General features: G+C 45.0%; 1 protein-coding gene and 2 pseudogenes across 1 annotated transcript in view; 2 read left to right on the forward strand and 1 right to left on the reverse strand.

Moving 5' to 3' along the window:
• Positions 1 to 10,039, forward strand: part of LOC110568864 (metalloprotease TIKI1) — a 64,017-nt gene extending 53,978 nt beyond the window's left edge. The window contains exons 6-7 of the mRNA XM_064377971.1: positions 5,557 to 5,817; positions 8,386 to 10,039. Of these exons, the coding sequence (XP_064234041.1) occupies positions 5,557 to 5,817; positions 8,386 to 8,569 (445 nt within the window). The 3' untranslated portion in view covers positions 8,570 to 10,039. The remainder of the gene's footprint in view (positions 1 to 5,556; positions 5,818 to 8,385) is intronic.
• Positions 10,040 to 11,024: 985 nt separating this feature from the next.
• LOC110568659 (dynein axonemal heavy chain 6-like) overlaps positions 11,025 to 23,650 on the reverse strand; it is a 322,799-nt pseudogene continuing 310,173 nt past the window's right edge.
• Positions 11,214 to 12,704, forward strand: LOC135275622 (E3 ubiquitin-protein ligase SIAH1-like; annotated as a pseudogene).

The following is a 23,650-nucleotide window of genomic DNA, read 5'->3' on the forward strand; positions in this document are numbered from 1 at the left end:
GGGCCCTGCCTGGGGAGTGTGTGTGTGTGTGTGTGTAATGTGTTTGGTGTATCTGATGTTTTGTGTGTCTGGTGTGTGGTGTGTGTGAGGGGTGTGTGGTGTGAGGGGTGTGTGATGTTTGTGTGTAGGGTTTGTGTGGTGTGTATCTAGTGTGCAATGTGTATGTGAGGGGTGTATGTGCGTGGTAGTGGGCATGTGTGTGGTGCATGTGTGTGTGGCGCATGTCTGGTGTGTGTTTGGTACATGTGTGTATGTGGTATGTGGGGTGTGTGTGTGGGTGTGTGGTGTGTAGTGTGCATGTATGTGGTGCATGTCTGGTGTGTGTGTTGTGTATGTGTGTGTGTGGTGCACGTCTAGTGTGTGTATAGTGTGCGGTGCATATTTGGTGTGTGTGTTGTGTGCATGTGTGTGTTGTGTGTGGTGCATGTCTGATGTATGTGTTGTGCATATGTGTGGTGTGTGTGGTACGTGTGTGTGGTGTGTGTGGTATATGTGGGGTGTGTGTATAGTGTGCATGTGTGTGGTGCATATTTGGTGTGTGTGTTGTGTGTGCATGTGTGTGGTGTATGTCTGATGTATGTATTGTGTATATGTGGTGTGTGTGGTGTATGTGGTGTGTGTGGTGTGTGTACGTGTGTGGGGTATATGTGGGCTGTATGTGTGTGTATTGTGTGTGTTGCTGGTTGTTTCTAGGCTCCCTAATTCTGCCTGTAACCCTGACGCCTGCCCTTGGGGGAAGGAAGGTCAGGAATCGGTCTTTTTAGAAGCTCTCCAGGAGATTATGATGCCCACTGAAGGCTGAGAACCAGTGTTCTCATTTCCCCAGGGAGGAAAAGAACATTTATTGGTGGATCATCAGGTGGTAGCCAGGTTTATTTACTCTCAGTTATTTCTCAAAACCAGCCTGCAAGGGGAGTGTTTCTTCTCATTTACTAATGAAGAAACTGAAAGGTCACACAGTTAACCAGGGCCCAGAAATAGCTCAGACCCTTCTATCTATCTCCCAGACCTTTCCTTTCTGTCTTTCTTCTTCCACCTTTTACTTCCTAGCCTTTATGTCTTTGTTAGTGCAGTTTCCTCCGCCAGGGATTCTTTCCCTACCCCCACTACCCTCAGTTCTATCAGAATCTGTGAGATCCAGCACGTTGCCACACCTTCCTCCATCGCTCCATCCTGGGTTCATCCTGTGCATGACCCCAAGGAACCTATGATTTGTGCTTCTACAGCGGCCTTTAGCAAGAGCTCTCTCTTTCTTCTAGAGTCTTCTGGACAAGGATCTAATTTTCAAAATTGGATTTCCAGAAGTATCTATCTTGGCATCTGGCACATGATGGGATCTCAAATAGGACTGATTATGTGTAACTAATATTATTGCTGGTACTGCTCACGTGCATTCATTTATTCAGCCAGTGGGAGACCTGAGAGGTTTTAAGGGTGAACGTGCATACGGTGGTCCCAGGTGAAGCCATGAGGGAGGATGAGGTCTCCAAAGGAGAGGAAGAAGGGGCAGGGTCCTGGGAGGCTAAGGGCCCAGGAAAGTGGGTGGGGGAGAATGCCTACAATGAGGGGCTGGCAAGGAGGACCAGGGCAGCGGGGGGATATCCGTGTCCCTCTTCCCCTCCTCAGCAGCCATATGGTAGTCCTTAAGGGATGATTCTGGTCATGTGGAACTGGAATCCAGGGCAGGCTGGTGTGGTTGGGGACAGGAGGGCTGTTAAGTGATGATCTAGCTTACTTCAGGCTCTGCCAGCTGCCTTAGTCTTGGGGCAGGGCCTTCAAGCTAGAGGCCCTTACCCCAATTTTTGGGGTATTGGGGAGACAGAGATGGGTGTGCATGTTGGGGTGTGGGGAGGGCAACTATTGGCCACCACGCTCCACCTGTCAGCAGGCTGGAAAACTTAGGAAATGCTCCTGAATGTGAGGCTGCCCTTCTCTGAGCAGAGAAGAGAAAGAGATGCGGTTTCTGTTGGGCTAATCTGCAGAGGGCTTAGGCAGTTCCTCCCTCCTCCCGCTAGGATAATGGATACTATGTTAGCTTTCTATCACTGCTATAACAAATAATCACAAACTCAGTGGCTTAAAACAACACTGATTCATTATTTTATACTTCTGGAGATCAGAAGTCTGACACAGGTTTCACTGGCTGAAATCAAGGTGTTAGCAGGGCTGCATTCCCTTCTGGAGGCTCTGGGGAATTTGTTTTCTTTCCCTTTCCAGCTTCTAGAGGCTGCCCACATTCCTTGGCTTGTGGAGCCTTCTTCCATCTTCAAAGCCAGCAATGTTGCATCTCTATAACCATTCTTCCATAGTCACATCCCCCTCTGACTGCAGAAGGGTTCTCTGCTTTTAAGGGCCCGTGTGATTAGATTGGGCACACCTGGATCTGGGCTAGTTTCCTCATCTTAAGGTCCTTAACTTAATCACATCTTCAAAGTTCCTTTTACCCTGTAAGGTAATGTGTTCAGAGCTTCCAGGGGCTAGGTCATGAACATCTTTGGGGATCCGGAAGATGTCCCTTTGGTTACACAGTGGGGTGCTCTAAGGTTCTGGTCAGCCGTGCTAGGGTTTATACAGCTTCACTTATTCTCAGAAGACTGGGAGAAGGGGGATGCATCTGAAGTAAGCATCTTCTGTGTGCTCAGCACTGTGTGAAGCATGGTGCTTGGACCATTTTAATCCTCACAGTACTGAGGTGGGATAGCTTAGTTTTATATAAGCAGAAGAGGCTCAGAAAGGTCAGTTATCTTGTCTCAGGCTCCAAGCCTGGGCTGTTTTCCTTGCCAACCAGTGTGCTTCTTTCTTGGATACTTCCACGGAGGAGGCTGTGTGAAATGCAGGTAGGGGACAAACAGGCTGTGAGCACAAGGGGTAGTCCTATGTTGTAGCCAAAATGACCACGGGCTTAAGTTTAGTTAAACTGTGAGAATCCAGACTGGCCCAAACATGATAATCTAGATCTTGAGCCTGTGATAGGATCCAGCCCAGCGGTTCTGTGAGGGATTGGGTGTGTTCAGCAGCTGGAATTTTCTATTTGGGACAGAAAAGCAGCCGCCCCTATTGACCTAGGTACCCTTAAACCCCTGTCTGAGCCCACGTGAGCATTTGTCTGTAGGATCTCTCCCTGGAGATTATAGTGACACTAATTTATACTCTTCGTATTTTCTACAATGAGAATGGATTAGATTTATGACATGAAAAAAATCTCAACAATGAATGTTACTTAAAAATGGCACAGAATCCTTCCTGGAACCTTGCGCAGGTCAGTTTTTTCACCCCAGTCTTCAGTTTCCTCAATCATAAAGTAGGTGTTAGATTCCTCAGGACTCCTTAGCTCAGAAATATGAGGGAGATAAAAACCAGGAAGAGTAAAGCTAATTTCTTCCTGATCCCTACCTTCCAACTCCCACCCAGGGCTGTTAACTCGGCTCTTAAGCCCTGGCCTTGGCTACCTGGAGTTTCTGGGGTGAGGTCTTTGTTGTGAGTTGAACAGAAACAAAGCTATGATTTGTCTCACTGCGAGGACCCACTGTTTCAAGCCATAAGACACAGCCCTAGTGAGTTTGAGACCATGTTCCTTGCTAAGTCAAAGCAACAGACTTTTCTTGAGTGCTTACCATGTACCAGGACCTGTTTGGGTCATATGGAGGCCAAGGATGACACAGACGTAGTCTCTGCCAAGGGCAGAGGGCTTGGTGGGCATGGTGCTGCCTGACCATCTGTTCTTGAAGCCTCTAGGATGGTGGTCCCCAACCTTTTTGGCACCAGGGACTGATTTCATGGAAAATTTTTTCATGGATTGGGGAAGTGGAGGTGGTTTTGGGATGAGACTGTTTTACCGCATATCATCAGGCATCAGGCTCCTTAGAGTCTCATAAGGAGTGTGCAACCTAGATCCCTAGCACACACAGTTCACAATAGGGGTTCCGCTCCTATGAGAATCTGATACCCCTGCTGATCTGAGAGGATGTGGAGCTCAGGTGGTAATATGGTTGCTCGCCTGCTGCTCACATCCTGCTGTGTGGCCCAGTTCCTAACAAGCCACAGACCAGTGCTTAGTCCACGACTTGGGGCCTGGGGACTCCTGCCCTAGGAGGCCACCTGAATCCTAGAGAGCCTTGATGGGGCCACATTCCCTTTCTAGGTTCTAGTTTCTCTGCTGTAACAGTAAAAGGATTCATTTAAGTGGCGTCACAATTACGTACCAGGCATTGTGCTGAGCTCAGGAGATAGTAATGAATATATTAAGCCCTGTCCTCCCAAGAACCTTCTAGGATATGACTGCTTCTGGGGTCCTTAGTCTCAGGTTCAGAGTAGGGGCCTTTTTCAATCCTTTGCCATTTGAGGAATTCCCCTCTTTTATCTTTTTTGCCCAATGTAAGTCTTTCCCTTTTTTGCTTTCCCTCTTATATACTTCGTCCCATCTTCACACAAGGCCATTAGCACTGACTTCTCAGACTCTGCCATGTTGTGGTTCAAAACTGAGGCCCATTCTGGCAAGGTAGATGGTTCATCAAGGCTGTTTCAGAGTAATTGAGTTCTTACATGTGCTGGTCAGTGGCACCTGTATCAATGGATGAGGAAAGCCCTAGACATGGCATAGCCACTGCTCCCCCTCCTCAGGCAGACGGGAGCTTCAGGACCCTCACTGCTGCCTACATCAGAAGACAATGGGATTGACATCTAGTAGAATTCTTCTCTTTCTGCTCCCCCATCCCCTTCACCAAACCCTTGACAAAAGTTCTGTTGTTGGAAGAAACTTGGTCCTTCTAAAAGCTTATTTCTTCACTAAAAGAAGTATTTGGTGACTATAGTCACCTTTAGGGGAAAACTGGAAGCAAGTCTGAGTTTCCTATCAGTTGTGAAAATCTCTTTGGGAAAGATGATTTCAGGCCAGATCTGTGATTAAGTGGTTGGACGACAGCCCTGAGAGCCCCTTCCTGAATAAAGCCTTCAAGAGGGTACAGAAAGGGTTAGCAGGGTTTAGGGCTACTTCAGTTGTTTTAAGCAAATGGCATTTAAACATTTTCCATCTGTCTTTCAAAGCTTTATTGTTCACTAGCCAGAGTGGTGACATTTGCCTGTATTTGGGGCCTGAGGTGGGAGAATCACCTGAGCCCAGGAGTTTGAGGCTACAGTGAGGTATGATTGGGCCATGGCACTCTAGCCTGAGTGACTTAGGGAAATCTGGTCTCTAAAAAAACAAAAACAACAACAACAACAAAACCCTGTAATTGTCAGTGACTTCCTAGACAGGGCTGACTTGTTCATTGTTGGAAAAGTAAATACTGTACATGAAATAGTTTAAAAATCTTGGATCTTTCTCCCCAGGACTAGGGAATTTGGAGAGAGTAGGGTGAGGATATCTGAGGGGGAAAAAGGTATCAAAAAAATCAATTCCCAAGGTAATTTCAAGAACCAGGTAACTTCTGCCCTCCCTGGCCAGCTTGAACTTTCAGGTTATCTGCTGTCATGAAACCCTGAAGTGTAAGAGAGCTGGGGGAGGCGCCATGCTGTGTGATCCTCCTCCAAATACCTCCTCCTTCCACTTATGTACAGAGGGAAGAGTAAAAAGACCTCTCCACGGCCCACTCCATTCACCATCTTTGCTCCAAAAGTGCCCACCCCGGAACTACTGGCACCGGAAGCCGTGTCCTCAGTGCACTCAACGCTGCCACCCCTTGTGTCCCGGCCTGGAAGTGCCGACCTGCCCGGTGAGGCCGTGCAGAAGTTCCAGAAGAAGTGGAGGCGGCCACAGCGGAGGCAGCGACTCCGGCAATTCAGCGATCTGTGGGTCCGCATGGAGGAGAGGTCAGGCAGGTAGGCTGAGTCGGGTTGGCATCCACCTTTACCCTGGTGAGCAGACCCAGGAATGCCTCTCACACTGGTTGTGATGGGCAAGGGTGAGGTCTTCCCTTGTTGTGAGTTGAACAGAAACAAAGCTATGATTTGTCTGTGAGGATGTGCTGTTTCAAGCCATAGAACATAGCCCTAGTGAGTTTGAGACCATGTTCCTTGCTAAGTCAAAGCAACAGATTTTTCTTGAGTGCTTACCATGTACCAGGACCTTTTTGGGTCATATGGAGGCCAAGGATGACACAGACATAGTCTCTACCATGGGCAGAGGGCTTGGTGGGCATGGTGCTGCCTGACCATCTGTTCTTTTTTCTTTTTTCTTTTTTTTTTTTTTTGAGACGGAGTTTCGCTCTTGTTACCCAGGCTGGAGTGCGATGGCGCGATCTCAGCTCACCGCAACCTCCGCCTCCTGGGTTCAAGCAATTCTCCTGCTTCAGCTTCCTGAGTAGCTGGGATTACAGGCACACACCACCATGCCCCGCTAATTTTTTGTATTTTTAGTAGAGATGGTGTTTCACCATGTTGACCAGGATGGTCTCGATCTCTTGACCTCGTGATCCACCCACCTCGGCCTCCCAAAGTGCTGGGATTACAGGCGTGAGCCTCTGCGCCCGGCCGACCATCTGTTCTTGAAGCCTCTAGAACAGTGGTCCCCAACCTTTTTGGCACCAGGGACTGATTTCGTGGAAGAAAATTTTTCCACAGATCGGGGAATAGGGGATGGTTTTGGGATGAAACTCTTCCACCTCATATCGTCGTGATACAGATGTAGTCTCTATCAAAGCTTTCTCTTTCCTCATGATCCCAGGCACCCTTTTTCTGTCCCCTGTGACAAAAGCGAATCCAGATTTAGGGTAGCTGCTTCAAGCCAGGGCAAGGGCAACATGTTTATGCTTGTTAAAGAACAAGTCTGGGGGTAGGATGACTCTGTTAAAAGTGGAAGGCGTCTGGAAAGGTTGCAAAGAACTTGATTTTTCAGATCTTTCTCCATGGTAGATTCAGGGAGAATGTCATAGATTTGCAGAGCTGGAAGCAGCTCGATAGGCATGGGCGTGTTTAACCCCCACATTGTAAGGGAAGGGTTGTGACCCTACACCGAACGTAGTCTCAGAAATGGCTGGGGAGGAGATTGGAGGTGGATAGACGAGCCTGAGTCTGCAGGGCACAAGACACCTGGAAGAACTACCCCAGAGAGGCTGGGAGCAGGAATCCAATTAAATTAATCTCAGGCTTATTGAGTCCGTCCTTTGTGCCTGCTGTTGTGTTGGGTGCTGTCTGTGTGGGGCCAACCAGAAGTGGGCCTTGCCATCATGGACCTTGCAGTCTGGTGAGGAAGATGGATTTTTGGGTAGATAATCTGCAATGGAAGTGTAAGGTGCTATGGGTGTATGTGTGGTGCATGCATATGTGTGTGTGTGTGTGTTGGAGGTTACTACTTAGGGTCAAGGGTCAGGAAAGTTTTCCTTTGAGGAAGCATCCTTTTGGCTTATCCTGAGTAGAAGCCAAATTGGAACCTTGTGAATACAGCGTCTGAGTCTGAATCAGTAGATGTAGAGATCCAGTGCCTACACAGGTGCTTAATAAATGTAGAATGAATGAGTGAATGAATGAACAACTGAATAGGGAAGGGGAAGGGTTGAGGGCAGAGGTAACAATGTGAAAGCCTGGCTGGAGGGAATGATTGTGTTAAAGAAGCCAAGATAAAGTAATTCTGGCTGGAGCCTGGGAAGTAAAGGAGTAGTGAGGTGAGATGTGTCCAGAGAGGTAAACAGGGAGGGAAGTAGGGACCCACTGAAAGGTCTGAAGCAGGCATGTGATATGCTATGTGATTTGCAGTTTAAACGGACAGAAGCTAGCAGCCAGATGGGACCTGGAGAATGTGGACAGCTTCTCATGGTGTTCATGTCCCAGGGTGACTCATGAACCATCCTCCACTGATGCAGGAATAAATTCACCTGTTTAGTACTTTTTCAAACAGGGCCATTTCCTTTAAGGTGGCCATGGAGTTGGGCACTTTATACCTCAGCTGAGCTGAAAGATCTGGGTGAGCCTGAGGTCACGGGCCCCTCAAGTTGTACTGTCTTGACCCAGTATACCTACATGTTGTTCACATCAGGCCTGGACTTGGGCAGGTGAGCGAGGCAGAGACCCAGGGAGGAATCTGCATGGTCTGGCTCTGCCTCTGTGGTGGCCAGTGAGGAAAGTCCCTGCCTAAGATTGCCCAGAGGCTAATAATTAGCAAACTTTGAATTGGGCCTTATACCAAGACTTTCAATAATCTTTGAATGAAGAACCAAATTGCCAGGGACAGTTGGCAGTCTGCTGGTCTTAATATCCTCTGCCATTGGGTTTTCTGGTAGCAGTGGCCAAAGACATGAAAGAGGGCCAGAGATATAGGAAGCCTATTAACATACTAATACCCATTCCTGTCTTTTAGGAGGGAGATGAAGAGAAGCTGTGTGGGCATTTGGGGGCCTTGGAGTGTGCAGTGGTTTCTGCTGTGCTTTCAGACCCTTTCTCTTTGCTTCCTAGTGACATGGTCCCGCAACTCCAGGTCTCTGTCCTGGACAGGCACATCTCCACTGAGCTGCGGCTCCTTCGCCATGGGCATTCCCACCGCAGCCAGTTGGTGGCCAGCAGTGCCTGCCTGTCTCTCTGGACTCCTGTGTTCTGGGTGCTGGTGCTGGCTTTCCAAACAGAGACACCCCTGCTGTAATGACTGGAAGTACCAGGCTAAGACCCTGATCCCTTGGACTTGAAGGATGGCCTTTCCTGTACTCCATACTCTGGTCTAGCCTTGATGGGCCCAATCCAGGAGAGACTTCTCCCGAAAAAGAAGCCCAGTGTTGATTCTTCTCTTTCCAAGGAATGTGACTTCAGGTTATCCAACTTTGGGGGGAGGTGTACAGTTTGGTAACATATTGAGTTGTGTGAAAATAAATTATAAATGAGTTGTATGAAAATAATTAAATACCTTTTTTTGTGTGTAGACTTTTATTCATGATGTGTATATATCAGGCAGACAACTTCTTCTCTCACACCCTCTGAATCCTTTCACTCCCTCTCCCGGGTCCTGCACTTCTCAGCTACAGCTCTGATCCCTTTGGGCCCTGGCTTTGGATCCTTTCCCTTTCTTTGTGTCGCTCTTGGTTCTGGATGCAGGGGAGTTGGTAGGCCATGGAACTTGTGGTCTGTACCTCTCTATTCAAGCTCTGGTGAATAGGGTACTCCCTGTGCCCTGAGAGATGCTTTGATTTTGTATAACGTGTGTGTCTCACTGACATGCTGGAGGATGGGTAGGGGAGCGGGGTGCTGTGCAAGAAAGTTTCAGAGGTGCTGTGCAAGAAAGTTTTTTTTTTTTTTTATCAACACAAATTGAGCCATTTAAATAAAAAAGCTAGTCCAAAAAAGGGTCTCATTCTGCAGAGATTAAATCATTTCCAAATCACAGTGAAAGAGACATGAGTAATTAACCAATTTTCTTTTCTACTATGTGCTTTGGAGATACCTCACTAAAATTTGGTATCTGACACAACAGAATAACATTTGCAGAATGTAATATTGTAGTGACAGTACTGAGGTTGATTGTACAGACTATTAAATGGTTACATCTTAGTTATTTATATAGAATATTGGTCCAATAACATAAAAATAGAGAACAGCATCTAGAAATTTATCTCATTCGATGTTCAGAGATAAGAGTTAACCATCCTAAGAAAGCGGTTTTCATACTACTCCCAATCCCCATCTTGTTATTTATTATTTACATGTCTGTTGTCAATGTTTTTTCTAAATAAAAATCTTATTGGGACTCTCTCTATAAAATGTGTAAGAGTGGAAATTCCCCAGTTGAATCTGAAGTGGGAGCTTTTAACCTTGCCCAGGCAATCTCCCTCCCCTAACCACCATGGTTCCAGATCAAGGTCCTACCTGTGGCAAGCTTCCTTTATGGTCCTGGGCCTCTGAGTAGCCCACAAAAACCCTGGGCAGAAGGTCTGTCCAGGACTTGGGTGGGGCCAATAAGAAGTAGTTGTATTTGTCCCCTGATCTGGTTTAGGGTAAGGCTGATTGCCTGGGTTTGTTGCTCTGGCTTCCTTTCGTTTTCTGAGGCATTTGTGGGTTCATGCTCAGTTATTTCCAGGGCCCAGAACATCTCTGTGGCTTTATTGAAAGAGTGGTGTGATGGCACTCAGTACCCGTGTCCATCACTTTGGTTCCATTCTGCACCACCTGTATTGCAGGGGTAGGCAGGCAAAAACTCCCAAATCCTCTTGCTGCTATGATTAATTCTCCAATGAGATACACTCATGGGATATTTGGAAAATAAAAGTGAGCAGAGAGTCTTTTTCTTGAGAAGTGGGCATGGGTATGTGCAGGCTGCAGCAGACATAAGTTTGTGCGGTGGCCAGTTCTCTGCAGCCCCCTCTTCCCCTGCTTCAGTGTGGAGTAGCTGCAAGGTTGGCATGGTTTTTCCTTCAGGGCTCCCACCCTGGAGTACAGATGCTGTGATGCCTAATACCAGCTCTTTGACTTCTGCAGTGGCAGCTGTTCCTGAAACCATGTTAGTACCTATTTCTGCTTGAAACACCAAGAGTAGTTTCTGATTTGTGCACTGATTTCTGGTAAAAGTGGTGTTTCCTGCTTCTCTGTGACTTGAGTCTGTTCTTAACCTCGATAGGTATGGGGATAAAGTGAGGAGGCAGAGATAAACTGGGAGGGTAGGATCACTGTGGCTGACTCTGTTCCTCCAATTCTTTGTAAGAGGGTGGTGTGGTTCCTATCAAGGGCTCAATCCTAGCTGGGTGATTCCCTTGTTTCTTGGGTCACATTATGGCCAAGGAAGCAGACAGACCATTACAGGCAGGACTGACACAAGATGGTTTGTCACAGTGGCGGCTCCATTTTAGAACTGACCCACCAACCTCTGCTTTTGAGGTGGCAGAGGCTCCAATGCACCTGGCTGGGACTTCGTTAGTTTTCACACAGATTCGTCCTGAAGTGGAAGGGGAAAATCCTCCGTCCTTGGGCAGGACTGGCCTGCCCTTTTGTGAAAGCACAGGCTCTTCCGAGGATTGTGATGTAGCCCCATGGAATGGGGAACTGACATCACGAGCAGATCTCTTATCCTGCTCCTTTGCTCTACCAGTTGTGACTGCTGCATCAACCTCCCATGCACTGGACTCTGAGAGCCTTAATCTAGTCTAGAAATGGAAGCACCTGGAGTGGCAGAGGTGGCCCAGGGTGTCCCGTCGGTCTTGGTGCCGGGAAGAGGCCGTGACGCTGCCCGCGGTGGTGGGGGTTGGCGACGGAGCGCGTTGGTGCCAGGACCGGGGTCTGAGGCGCGCTCTCTGCCCACAGAAATGAGCCGTCAGACTGCTACAGCATGACCTACCGGTATCTCAAAGTGTCCACCATCCCAGAGGGTGCCTGCCCTGACTGGCACGACTGCATCCAACAATGACTTGGCAAGTCTTTTTGAGTGTCCAGTCTGCTTTGACTATGTGTTACCACCCATTCTTCAATGTCAGAGTGGCCATCTTGTTTGTAGCAACTGTGGCCCAAAGCTCACATGTTGTCCAACTTGCCGGGGCCCGTTGGGATCCATTTGCAACTTGGCTATGGAGAAAGTGGCTAATTCAGTACTTTTCCCGTGTAAATATGCCTCTTCTGGATGTGAAATAACTCTGCCGCACACAGAAAAAGCAGACCACGAAGAGCTCTGTGAGTTTAGGCTTTATCCCTGTCTGTGCCCTGGTGCTTCCTGTAAATGGCAAGGCTCTCTGGATGCTGTAATGCCCCATCTGATGCATCAGCATAAGTCCATTACAACCCTACAGGGAGAGGATATAGTTTTCCTTGCTACAGACATTAATCTTCCTGGTGCTGTTGACTGGGTGATGATGCAGTCCTGTTTTGGCTTTCACTTCATGTTAGTCTTGGAGAAACAGGAAAAATATGATGGTCACCAGCAGTTCTTTGCAATCGTACAGTTGATAGGAACACGCAAGCAAGCTGAAAATTTTGCTTACCGACTTGAGCTAAATGGTCATAGGCGACGATTGACTTGGGAAGCAACTCCTTGATCTATTCATGAAGGAATTGCAACAGTCATTATGAATAGTGACTGTCTAGTTTTTGACAACAGCATTGCACAGCTTTTTGCAGAAAATGGCAATTTAGGCATCAATGTAAGTATTTTCATGTGTTGAAATGGCAATCAAACATTTTGGGGCCAGTGTTTAAAACTTCAGTTTCACAGAAAATAAGGCACCCTTCTGCCTACCAATCTAAAACTCTTTTGGTAGGTGAAAGCTAGACACATGAAGGTAAATAAAAAGAAAGGCTGTTAAATACAGGAAACAGTTGCATGTAGTAACACTAATATATTTAAAAGTAAGTCAACAGTAAACCACTGAAAAAATGTATGTATGTACACCCAAGATGGGCATCTTTTGTATTAAGAAAGAAGAAAGCATTGTAAAATACTTCTGAGTTTTGTGTTTGCTGTAGATTGTATTGTTGAAAAATAATGTTTTTTTTTTTTTGTTATGTTTCTGCATGTGTGGGTGTGTGCGTGTTTGGGTTTTTTTCCTTTAACTGACAAGCCATCTTGAGTGGTCATGGGCCACTGCTTTTTCCCCTTTGTGAGTCAATACATAGTGCTGCTGTGTGCTTTTTTTGGTGTGTATTTGCTAATTTTTATTAATTCTAGTTTTTCATTAAATAAATTTGACTTTCTTTTCTGTAATTCAGGTTTTGCCTCACTTTTTTTTGGTACCATTTTAAAGTTAGTGTCTTTTGATATGCGTAATTGTTTATGGTAAAATTTATAACATGCATTCAATACATACTTTCTTTTCCCCATTAATCAGTTCATTAGAAATATTTTAAAATCAGCTATTTTATGAAGCTATGAGTTCCAGAAAGTAAAGGTGACATCGGGAAAATTATCAAAAGCTATTTAAAGCATCTATAAGATGGTCTCTCTTTCTCTCTTCTACAGATGAGTCACACCTTTGAGCTTAATCTTTGAAAGGTTAGAGAATCAATTGATTCTTATAATGAAAATTGGGCTTTTGTTTCCTTTTTCAAATATCTTGGACAAATCATCTGTTTAAAATTTGTTCTTGTATTTACTGGTTTTGCAGAAGAAGGCATCATCATGCACAGTATTTGTAATTAAAAGCAAATCATTTGTTTAAAAAGGCAGTTTGCAAAAAAAAAAAAATGTTTTTGGTCTTTTATAATTCTCATTAAAAGAATATCAGGAGAGAGCTCTAAGATGGCTGATCACTAGCAGCTCGGGATTGTAGCTCTCAGTGAAAGTGCAGAGAGCGAGAGGACACCACACTTTCAGATGAATTTTTGTTGCTCACGGACCAGGAGATTCCCAGCGGAGGAGCCCCACGGGTCACCAGGGTGACTCTTTTGGCCAATGTTGTTTGGAGCTCCGGGAAGACAGAGTCGCCTATTCAGCTGATTGAAGGACGGACTCAAGAAGGGAGCTAGACCAGAGATTCCCGGGCAGAAAAGCATCATCAATCTTAACACCGCTGTTTTAGCCGGTGCAGTGGATTGCTCAGATTTTGGCGCTGGGAATCAACAAGTTGGACGTCCGCTCAGAGACCTAATTTGAAAGTCGGTAATCACAAAGACGACAGGTGGATAAATTTACAATGATGGGAAGAAACCAGCGTAAAAAGGCTGAGAATACCCAAAATCAGAATGCCTCTCCCTCTACAGGGGATCACAGTTCCTCATCAGCAATAGAACAAGGCCTGATGGAGAATGAGTGCGTTCCATTAACAGAAGTAGGCTTCAGAAGGTGGATGATAAGAAACTTCTGTGAATTAAAAGAACTTGTTCTAACCCAATGCAAAGAAACTAAGAACTTTGAAAAAAGGTTTGATGAAATCCTAACAAGAATAGACAATTTAGAGAGGAATATAAGTGAATTAATGGAGGTGAAAAACACAACACGAGAACTTCGTGAAGTATGCACAAGTTTTAACAGTCGAATTGATCAAGCAGAAGAAAGGATATCAGAGGCCGAAGACCAACTTAATGAAATAAAACGAGAAGTCAAGATTAGAGAAAAAAGGATAAAAAGGAATGAGCAAAGTCTCCAAGAAATATGGGACTATGTGAAAAGACCTAATCTACGTTTGATAGGTGTACCTGAATGTGACGAAGAGAATGAATCCAAGTTGGAAAACATTCTTCAGGATATTATTCAGGGAAACTTTCCCAACCTAGTAAGGCAGGACAATATTCAACTCCAGGTAATACAGAGAACACCACAAAGATATTCCTCAAGAAGACCAACCCCAAGGCACATAATCGTCAGATTCATTAGGGTTGAAATGAAGGAGAAAATACTAAGAGCAGCCAGAGAGAAAGGTCAGGTTACCCACAAAGGGAAACCTATCAGACTTACAGCAGATCTCTCAGCAGAAACCCTACGAGCCAGAAAAGAGTGGGGGCCAATATTCAACATCCTTAAAGAAAAGAACTTTCAACCCAGAATTTCATATCCAGCCAAACTAAGCTTCACAAGCGAAGGAAAAATAAAATCTTTTGCGAACAAGCAAGTACTTAGAGATTTCACCATCACCAGACCTGCTTTACAAGAGCTTCTGAAAGAAGCACTATACATATAAAGGAACAACCAGTATCAGCCTTTCCAAAAATATTCCAAAAATATATCAAAAAGTAAACAGCATTAACATAATGAAGAACTTACATCAACTGATGGGCAAAACAGCCAGCTAGCATCAAATGGCAGTATTAAACTCATAAATATTATTAACGGGATAAAAAGCCAAAACCCATCGGTATGCTGTATCCAGACCCATCTCACATGCAACGACACACAAAAACTCAAAACAAAGGGATGGAGGAAGATTTACCAACCAAACGGAGAGCAAAAATAAATAAATAAATAAAAAGCAGGAGTTGCAACTCTCATCTCTGATAAAATAGACTTTAAAGCAACAAAGATCAAAAGAGGCAAAGAAAGACATTCACCCAATACAGGAGCACCCAGATACATAAGACAAGTTCTTAATGACTTATAAGAGACTTAGCCTCCCACACAATAATAGTGAGAGACTGTAACATCACATTGTCAATATTAGACTGATCAACGAGATAGAAAATTAACAAGGACATTCAGGACTTGAACTCAGACCCGGAACAAGTAAACTTAATAAACACTTACAGAACTCTCCACTTCAAATACACAAAACATACATTACCACCTCACACCTATTCCAAAAGTGACTACATAATTGGAAGTAAATCACTCCTCAGTAATCACATAGCATTTCATAGGTTTAAATGAAATATTGGTTGGCTGCTTGTTTGTTATTTTCTTCCCTTATTCCTTCCTGTCTCCATTGTTAAGCACAATTACTGGCATAAAAGAGGTTTTCAATTCCCATTTTTAGACTGCATTCTAGCCTGGGCAATAAAGCAATACTCTCATTCTCTCTCCCTCTTTCTCTTCCTTTTTCTTCCTCTTCTTCATTCTTTTTTTTTTTCTTTCTTCAAAAAAAAAAACAAATAAAAGAATATCTGGCAAAAAAAAAAAAAAAAAAAAAAAGAAATGGAAGCACCTGGGATCTTTCCCATCAGGGTGAAGAGGAAAGAAGCCTGTGTGAGGAAGCGAGTGCTGAGTCCTGACTCCTTCTGGGGGTCCCAGAAGGTAACTGATGGGAAGCTGCCTGACACTCACTTAGGGTCGGGGAGCATGCTTACTAGGTGGGTGTTGAATCCACTGCTTCTACATCAGAGCTTGGATTGCTGATAGAGAGAACTCAAAACACTTTATTTTAAGGTCATAAGAGAAATAAAAGTCATATTTAATACTTTTAAGTCAAATCAGAATTAACACCATTTTGCTCACATAGAAATTATTCAAACCTTTCTCCCCCATTAGGAAAGATTTCTGGCCTGGTTCTTTTTCAGTGCTTAGGTGGCACCTTCTCACTCACTCAGCTGGCAGAGCAAAGCTGATCCCTTGGCAATCCAGTAGTCATTGGACCGCTTGGAGGGTAAGAGGACGGTTACCACAAAGTTGGTTGAATGTCCTAGTTGAGGATATAGGAAAAAAAGGGTTGTTACATAGATAATAGCTTCCACATACACAGAGAGAGGCTACTAAGAGTCAAGACATCTGGGTTCCAGGCCTGACTGCCCTAAAGATGTTGGACAAATAGTCCTTTATGGGTCTGTTTTATGCTCTATAAAATGAAGATTTTAGAACAAATAATTATTTAGGACTCATCCAGCTTAGACTTCACAGAAGTTTTTTTTTTTGTGAGACAGGGTCTTACTCTATCACTCAGGCTGGAGTGCAGTGGTGTGATCTCAGCTAGCTGCAACCTCTGCCTTCCTGGGTTCAAGTGATTCTCCTACCTCGGCCTCTTGAGTAGCTAGGACTATAGGCGCATATCACCATGCCCGGCTAATTTTTGTATTTTTAGTAGAGATGGGGTTTCATCAGTTGGCCAGACTGGTCTCAAACGGCTAGCCTCAAATGACCCACCTGCCTCGGCCTCCCAAAGTGCTGGGATTACAGGCATGAGCCACCACTACCAGCCTAATAATTTATTAATAACCAGGATTCAAAGGAGTTTCATATCTGGCAACAGTGATGTTTCTCTTAAATCTGTCCATTGGTAGGTTTCCCTCTGCTTCTTTTGCCGCCCCCTTGTAATATATTTGTTGAAACAACCAGACTGTTTGTCCTGTTAAGTTTCCCAGAATCTGGATTTTGATGGCAGCATTGCTGTGGTGATTTTAAATATATTCCTCTCTTCCTGTAAGGGGTGGTTAGATCTAGAGGCATGACTACATTCAGGTTTGAGGGGTTTTTTTTTTTGAGATAGGGTCTCATTCTTTTGTCCAGGTCAGAGTGCAGTGGTGTGATTATGGCTAACTGCAGACTTGAACTCCTCAACTCAAGCGATCCTCCTGCCTCAGTCTCCCAAGCATGCTAATTATTGTATTTTTTGTAGAGAGGGGGTCTCACCATCTTGCCCAGGCTGGCAGGTTTGAGTTTTAAGAATACTTCTTAGGTAGTACGTACTTCTATCAGGAAGCACATTGTGTCTGATTGCCTTTCTTTTTTGGAATATTAGTGGCCATTGATGACTACTATATAGGACTACCCCTCTTTTAAATAGCTGAAAAAGAGTTTCTGCTGATCCTTGTACAAAATGGGGTTTCTGTCACAGTTTCAGATAAGGTTAGGTTGTTGGTCCCCTCTCCTTACTGATTTGTAAGAATTCCTTATGCCAGGCTTCTATAGTTCAGATGTTTGATCCCTCCAAATCTCATGTTCAAGTTGATCCCCAATGTTGGAGATGGGGCTTAATGGAAGGTGTTTGGGTGATGGGGGTCAGATCCCTCATGAGTAGATTAATACTCTTTGGGATCGGGGGTGAGTTGTCACTTTATTAGTTCTTGTGAGAGCTGCTTGTTAAAGAGTCTGGTGCCTCCCTCCCATCTTGCTTTCTTCCTCTCTCGCCATGGAATCCTTAGACACCAGCTCCCTTTCGCCTTCTGCTATGAGTGGAAACAGCCTGAAGCCCTCACCAGAAGCAGATGCTGGCATCGTGCTTCTTCTATAGCCTGCGGAACCACGAGCCAAGTAAACTTTTCTTTAAAGTTACTCAACCTCAGGTATTCCTTTATAGAAACACAAACAGAAACAAACTAAGACAGTTGGATTTTTTAATTATTATTATTGAGATGGGAGTCTCACTATATTGCCCAAGCGATCCTCCCACCTCAGCCTCCTAAGTAGCTGTGACTATAGGCACATGATACCACACCTGGCTAGACAGTTGGATTTTTTTCAAAACAGAAGGTCAGTGATGATTAATTTAGAGACTGTGTGTTCCAAACTGTCTCTATTCCCTTCCCTTTGGAAGATGGTTTGGTTGCGTTTTGAATTCTGCTTCAAAGATATTTTCCCTCAACCCTTTGAAGATGGTTCTCCATTATCTTCTTACGTGCACTGTGGATAATGAGAGTTGACTGATGTCAACCTGATTCTTATTCTCCGGGATTTCAGTTCCAGCATATATTATACATTGTCTTTTCTCTTTGGTTGTTTTGAGAATTTTTTTCGTTTTGGTCTCTGACAGTCTTTAAGTATCATTTTGGTATGTCTAGGTTTCTTTGAAGATTTGATTATTTGTTGTATGTTGCTAAAAATCATCCCTTTCACTTTGTAAGACCTCATAATCTAAGGATTCAAGTGTTTCTTTAGTTTTGGGAAATTACCAGCCATTCTCTTTTTTCAAACATTCTCACTCTTCCATTCTTTACTTTCTCTTTCCAGGTTGCCTAACTAGAAAAAATGTTGCAAATTCTGGCTCCTTCTACAGGGTCACTTCTTTCTCCCTCTCATTGTGCTGTATTCAAGGGGACTTCCCCGGCTCATTTTCTTTGCTCATTCTTCAGCTGTCACCTTGGTGTAAATGTTGAGGTGGCTTTCTTTCTGTCTGGTTTCTTTTTTCAGGGCTGTATATCAGCTTCAGATCCACTCAGTTTTGCATCAGGGCTTTCCATTTATTTGTCTGTTTACTTATTTATGATGGTGTTTTTGCTCTTGTTACCCAGGCTGGACTGCAGTGGCATAATCTTGACTCACTGCAACCTCTGCCTCCAGGTTCAAGCGATTCTCCTGCCTCAGCCTCTCAAGTAGCTGAGAATACAGGTGCCTGCCACCAAGCCTGGCTAATTTTTTGTATTTAGTAGAGACAGAGTTTCACCATGTTGATCAGGCTGGTCTTTAACTCCTGACCTCAGGTGATCCACCTGCCTCAGCCTCCCAAAGTGCTGGGATTACAGGCGTGAGCCACCTTTCCCGGCCTATTCACTTATTTTAAAATCTCTTTTATGGTGAGTAAAAATGGATTTGGTGGAGAAAGAGAGATTTTAGTGTCTATTCAGGCCACCACTTTAAAAATGGAAGTCTCTACTTGTTAAACTCTATTTTCTACTCGTTAGATTCTAATAGAAGCAAGAATTAATTTATAATATTAATCTATACTCGGAACAAATAGAATTTACAATTATACTTAGGAATTTTGTATGTTTTAGATGGCTTCATTTTAAGTCTAGTTAATTGGCCCAAGGGAGATCTTGGGCCAATTACAGCTTAGTGTTTGGACTTGGATTGAAGATTGTATTCAGTCATTATTTGAACTAATCTTAAGAACATCCTCACCTGTGGTTGAGAGTGTTCCTGCCCGGGCCCCTGTTTTATAAAGTGGGGAGTGGTAAAGTGTTGGGCTTGGCTCATAATTTTGTTGCGGTTCAAAATGCACCACAGGCAGCATTGGATTCATCTGTCCAGGCAATGCATCTTCTATCACCATCTCCTTATCATCCCAACGAAAAGCATCCATGAACATCCCATGAACAAGAACGCCATCCTCAGGAGAAGGCAACTGAAAGATATCCACATGTTTCAAAGTAAGAGTGGGAAAGGGAGCAGCAGGCGTGGGTCATTTCCTATATCCCATATCCTCACTAGGTAATTCTAAACAACACTCTATACATCGCTGTTATTATTCACATTTTAGAGAGGGCAATCCAGAGGCTCTGAGAGGCAAAAAATGTAACAATAATGTAATGACTTTTCCCCTTTTCATGGGAATGGGTAAGAGAGCTGGAATTATCATCTGTTATTCTTAGCAAGGTTTTTCAAGGATTTGGATGCCCTCCTAGAAGACAGATTATATATCTGAGATAATATTTGCAGAGTGCCTATGGAAAATTCCTTTTCGTTGTTCCTCTTTTTTTTTTTTTTAAAATTGTGCTTACTTTTTAATGTTTCTACTAAATAAGAAAGAGGAAGAGTGAGAGACCCTGCCCATCAGAGTCCTGTGATTGGATGTCTCTCCTGGTGCACATTTTTTTTTTTTTTTTTTTTTTTTTGCCAATTGTGGGCATCTGGGTCATTCTTCCTCAAACACTGAGTGGATTTGGCCAGTTCTGGCCCCAGGTCTTTGGATAATTGGAGCCTCACATCTCTAGGCAGAGGACTAAGCAGTGTGGATAATAGGTAGTGCATTTTATAGTGAATAAAAGGATGGTAAACTAAATTCTTCTTAGCTGGTCTTTGCTTTTTGGTGTCCTAAACTTTCTGTTTCTTGGGTGCAGCAGGGTGGGCCTTCCTGTTTTTGGACTGCCACATATGTTTATGCAGGTTTGCCTGAAAACTATCCTGCTACCTACTGGGTGTCCAGCATCTGGGCATCCACCCACAGGGAGCACCTTTTCCTATGCTGCACCAAGGCGACAAATGGGCTGCCAGTGGCCTTGCCTGTTTGTAACAGAGATAGAGCTGTGTTTAGACCAGTACATACGCTGGTCACATGACATTGGCTGTTTCACTTACACCGCACTACTGGCCTGTCTCCTGGTCTGTTGGTGGCAGACATTTGCTAGGTGGGTCAGGAGACAGGCCAGCTAGACAGTCTGAGGTCTCCCCAGATCTCCGAGATTGTAAGGCATTGTCATGGCTCAGCACATATGACCCAAGCAGAGACATGGTGTGAAATGGGATGGGGTGGAGAGACAGAGCCCTGGTGGTCACTGTAAACTTCTGTCTGTTAGAATCAGCTTCTGCAGCAGATGAAGTGTGCTGGGCACAGGCCAGGGCAGCCTCCTGGAAGGCTCCGGTGGGGGCTTTTATGTGGGTGCTGCTTTGCCTTCCTGAAGCCTAAAGTTTTCCTGACATGGGCCTGGGACACCCTCCTCTTAAGACAGGAAGGGTCTTAAAATGATAAGAGGTGCAGACATGTTAGCAATTGCTCCAGCACACATAGCTAGTGAAAAAGGTGTCAGAATTCAAACTCAGGCTTGTCTAGTTTTTTCTTTCTCTTTTTTTTATTTTTTGAGATGGAGTTTTGCTCTTGTTGCTCAGGCTGGAGTGCAATGGTGCGATTTTAGCTCACCACAACCTTTGCCTCCCGGATTCAAGCGATTCTCCTGCCTCAGCCTTCCAAGTAGCTGGGATTACAGGCATGCGCCACCATGTCCGGCTAATTTTGTATTTTTAGTAGAGATGGAGTTTCTCTATGTTGGTCAGGTTGGTCTTGAACTCCCAACCTCAGATGATTCTCCCGCCTCGGCCTCCCAAAGTGCTGGGATTACAGGCATGAGCCACTGCACCTGGTCTGTTGGTCTAGTTTTTAAACCCTTGCTTTTAACCTCTTGCTATATTGCTTCTGTAAGAGGTAGAAGGTTATTAAAGGTAGCTAAAAAAATATTGCTTTGAAAATATTTCTATAAATCAGACTAGTTTAGGCAGTTCCCATCTGGTAACTGCTAACTGGGGAGCTTATCTTGGAGGTGTGATTGCTACCTTGCCCTTCTTGCTCCTGTTAATTGGAGGTGGTGGGGGAGTGGGACATGGGAGGTTGTCTGAAATCTTCAGGGACAGTGGGATAGAAGCTGCTTTGCCATAACAGCCAGGTAGGACAATACCTCCATGTCCATGGGCAGTTCTTGTCCAAACTGCACTGTCTTGGCAGCTTCTATCACTGCAGCTTGATCCCGATAGGTGGGAATTATGTTGTATTTGAAACTCAGCTCATCTATAGGCAAACTGTATTTTCGAGCATGATTTTGAAGAGTTCCTGTAATTATGAAAATCAGAAAGCTAGGTTTAAACAACACTGCTACTCTCCAGGCACTATCCCCCTTCACCCCAACCAGGCTGCCCTGGCATTAGACAGCCTTCCCACCATAGAGAAGACCCAACTGTTAACACCTTACTCGGAGTTCACAGGGTCAGGAAGCCTGTGGGTCATGTTGGGAGGTAAGAGCCCAAGAGATGGACAAACTCTGGCCCTGGTTAGGAAGGGAAGGAAGAAGGCCAGTCTGCAGTGCATTGCCCTGCCATGTGGGAGACAAAGCAGTGAGGCAGTTTCAGAGCCTAATCTCACTAACTTTAAGATTTTGCCCTGCTTGTTTTATATGGGCTGTTTAATAGGTATTAAGAATGAGAGAGATGCTGGGCGCGGGGGCTCACGCCTGTGATCCCAGCACTTTGGGAGTCCAAGGCGGGTGGATCCGGAGGTCAAGAGATCAAGACCATCTTGGCCAACATGGTGAAACCCCATCTCTACTAAAAACACAAAAATTAGCTGGGCTTGGTGGCATGCACCTGTAGTCCCAGCTACTTGGGAGGCGGAGGCAGTAGAATCAATTGAACCCAGTAGGTGGAGGTTGCAGTGAGCTGAGATCACACCACTGCACTCCAGCCTGGTGACAGAGCAAGACTCCACCTCAGAAAAAAAAAAAAAAGAATGACAGAGATGAAGGGCTTGGCTAATTAGCATTGAGTTGCTAACAGGCTCTAGCCCCATCTGAGGCTCTCTAGCCCCATCTGAGGCTCTCTAGCCAGATTCCCCAAGGGCCGATGGAGGCACATAAGAGAATTTCTTAGAGGGAAGGAAGCTGCTCACAGCTGGGACCTGAGCAGGTGTACAGCAGTTGGTGCCCCCGAGAGTGGGTCACATGGGGAACTGAGGCACACTCTGTGTGTTCATGGAGGCAGTAGTGCCTGCACTTACGTAACCTGAGAGGGGCAGGGATTAGGTTGCTGGGGAACATCTGCCATTTCTGCCATCTTTCCTGTACCCTCAACAAGTGAGGAAGTGCAGGACCTTGTTGGATTGCCCTAAGATCAATATCCTCACTATTAGAGCATTAGCAGCCATGCCATTTCCCCAGTACCTCAAAACTCTGTGTATGACAAGTCATGCCTTTCCTGTGGGGTTTTTCTAGGAAAAGCACTGGTACCTGTTAGAAATCCTTGAGGAAAGAAGAAACCGGAGATCCAGTAGGACTTAGGCTGTCCTCTTTTGAGCCACAACTGAAGGAGAAACATGCTTATAATAAACATTATTTCTGGGATAGCATTTGTCTTCTAAAGCAAAGTCCTATTTGGGGAGAGCTTCTCAGGAGGCAGAATCTAAAGCAGCCCTGAGTTAGTCACCGCCCCCACTTCACTGCCTGTCCCATTCCCCTTCCTGTTCTGCCAGCCTGATGACTGCAGACCCAAAGCCTGGTTATTGTGGGATATGTGAGAGGGAGACAGCAGCAAAGTTGTCTGGAGTTTGGACTCATCTCAGTTGGTCTATACCTCACTGTGGGGTCCCATGAACTAGAGCTGAAACCCCAAGGATGCCTGGAATTGAAATGGAATGTGGGGATGAGTGCCTAGGGCAAATGATATAATCAGTGTAAGACCATTCTGGACATTTCTGTTTCTCTGGGCTCAGACTATCCATCAGTGACTATGGATATATTCAGTCAGAGCTTCCTAGGGACCTTAGGCCAGCTATGCCATCATATTCATCAAAGCCTAGTGAAGGGAATTTTCTTACATCCACAAATGAGGTCCTCAGGATAAGGTCTTTGACCCACGATCCTAGTGGCTTCAGGGATGGGTAGGCTGTGTTGGACCACAGAGCAGGAACCTGGTTGTTAAGGAAACTGTTATATACTTTTTCCATTTCTTCAGACATCGCCACCAATCCAGCGATGGCTTTGTTGAGTGTTTCTAGAGAAGTCTGAAAGAACAAAAAAGGGATTTAAGGTGCTGGTGGCCTTTGCAGATGTCATTTTCCAGTCAATGACACACATTCATGGCAGCAGGGGCTACCTTGCCGGGAGATGCCACTTGCTGGGTTCTATCCTCTTTGTACACTGCCTGCTGGGCCAGACCCTCCAATATCTCCTGCATTATTACAATATATGACTGTTG

The sequence above is a fragment of the Aotus nancymaae genome, unplaced genomic scaffold, assembly GCF_030222135.1.
Source record: "Aotus nancymaae isolate 86718 unplaced genomic scaffold, 86718_ANA_hifiasm-v0.15.2.pri h1tg000017l, whole genome shotgun sequence".
Taxonomy (NCBI): Eukaryota; Metazoa; Chordata; class Mammalia; order Primates; family Aotidae; genus Aotus; species Aotus nancymaae.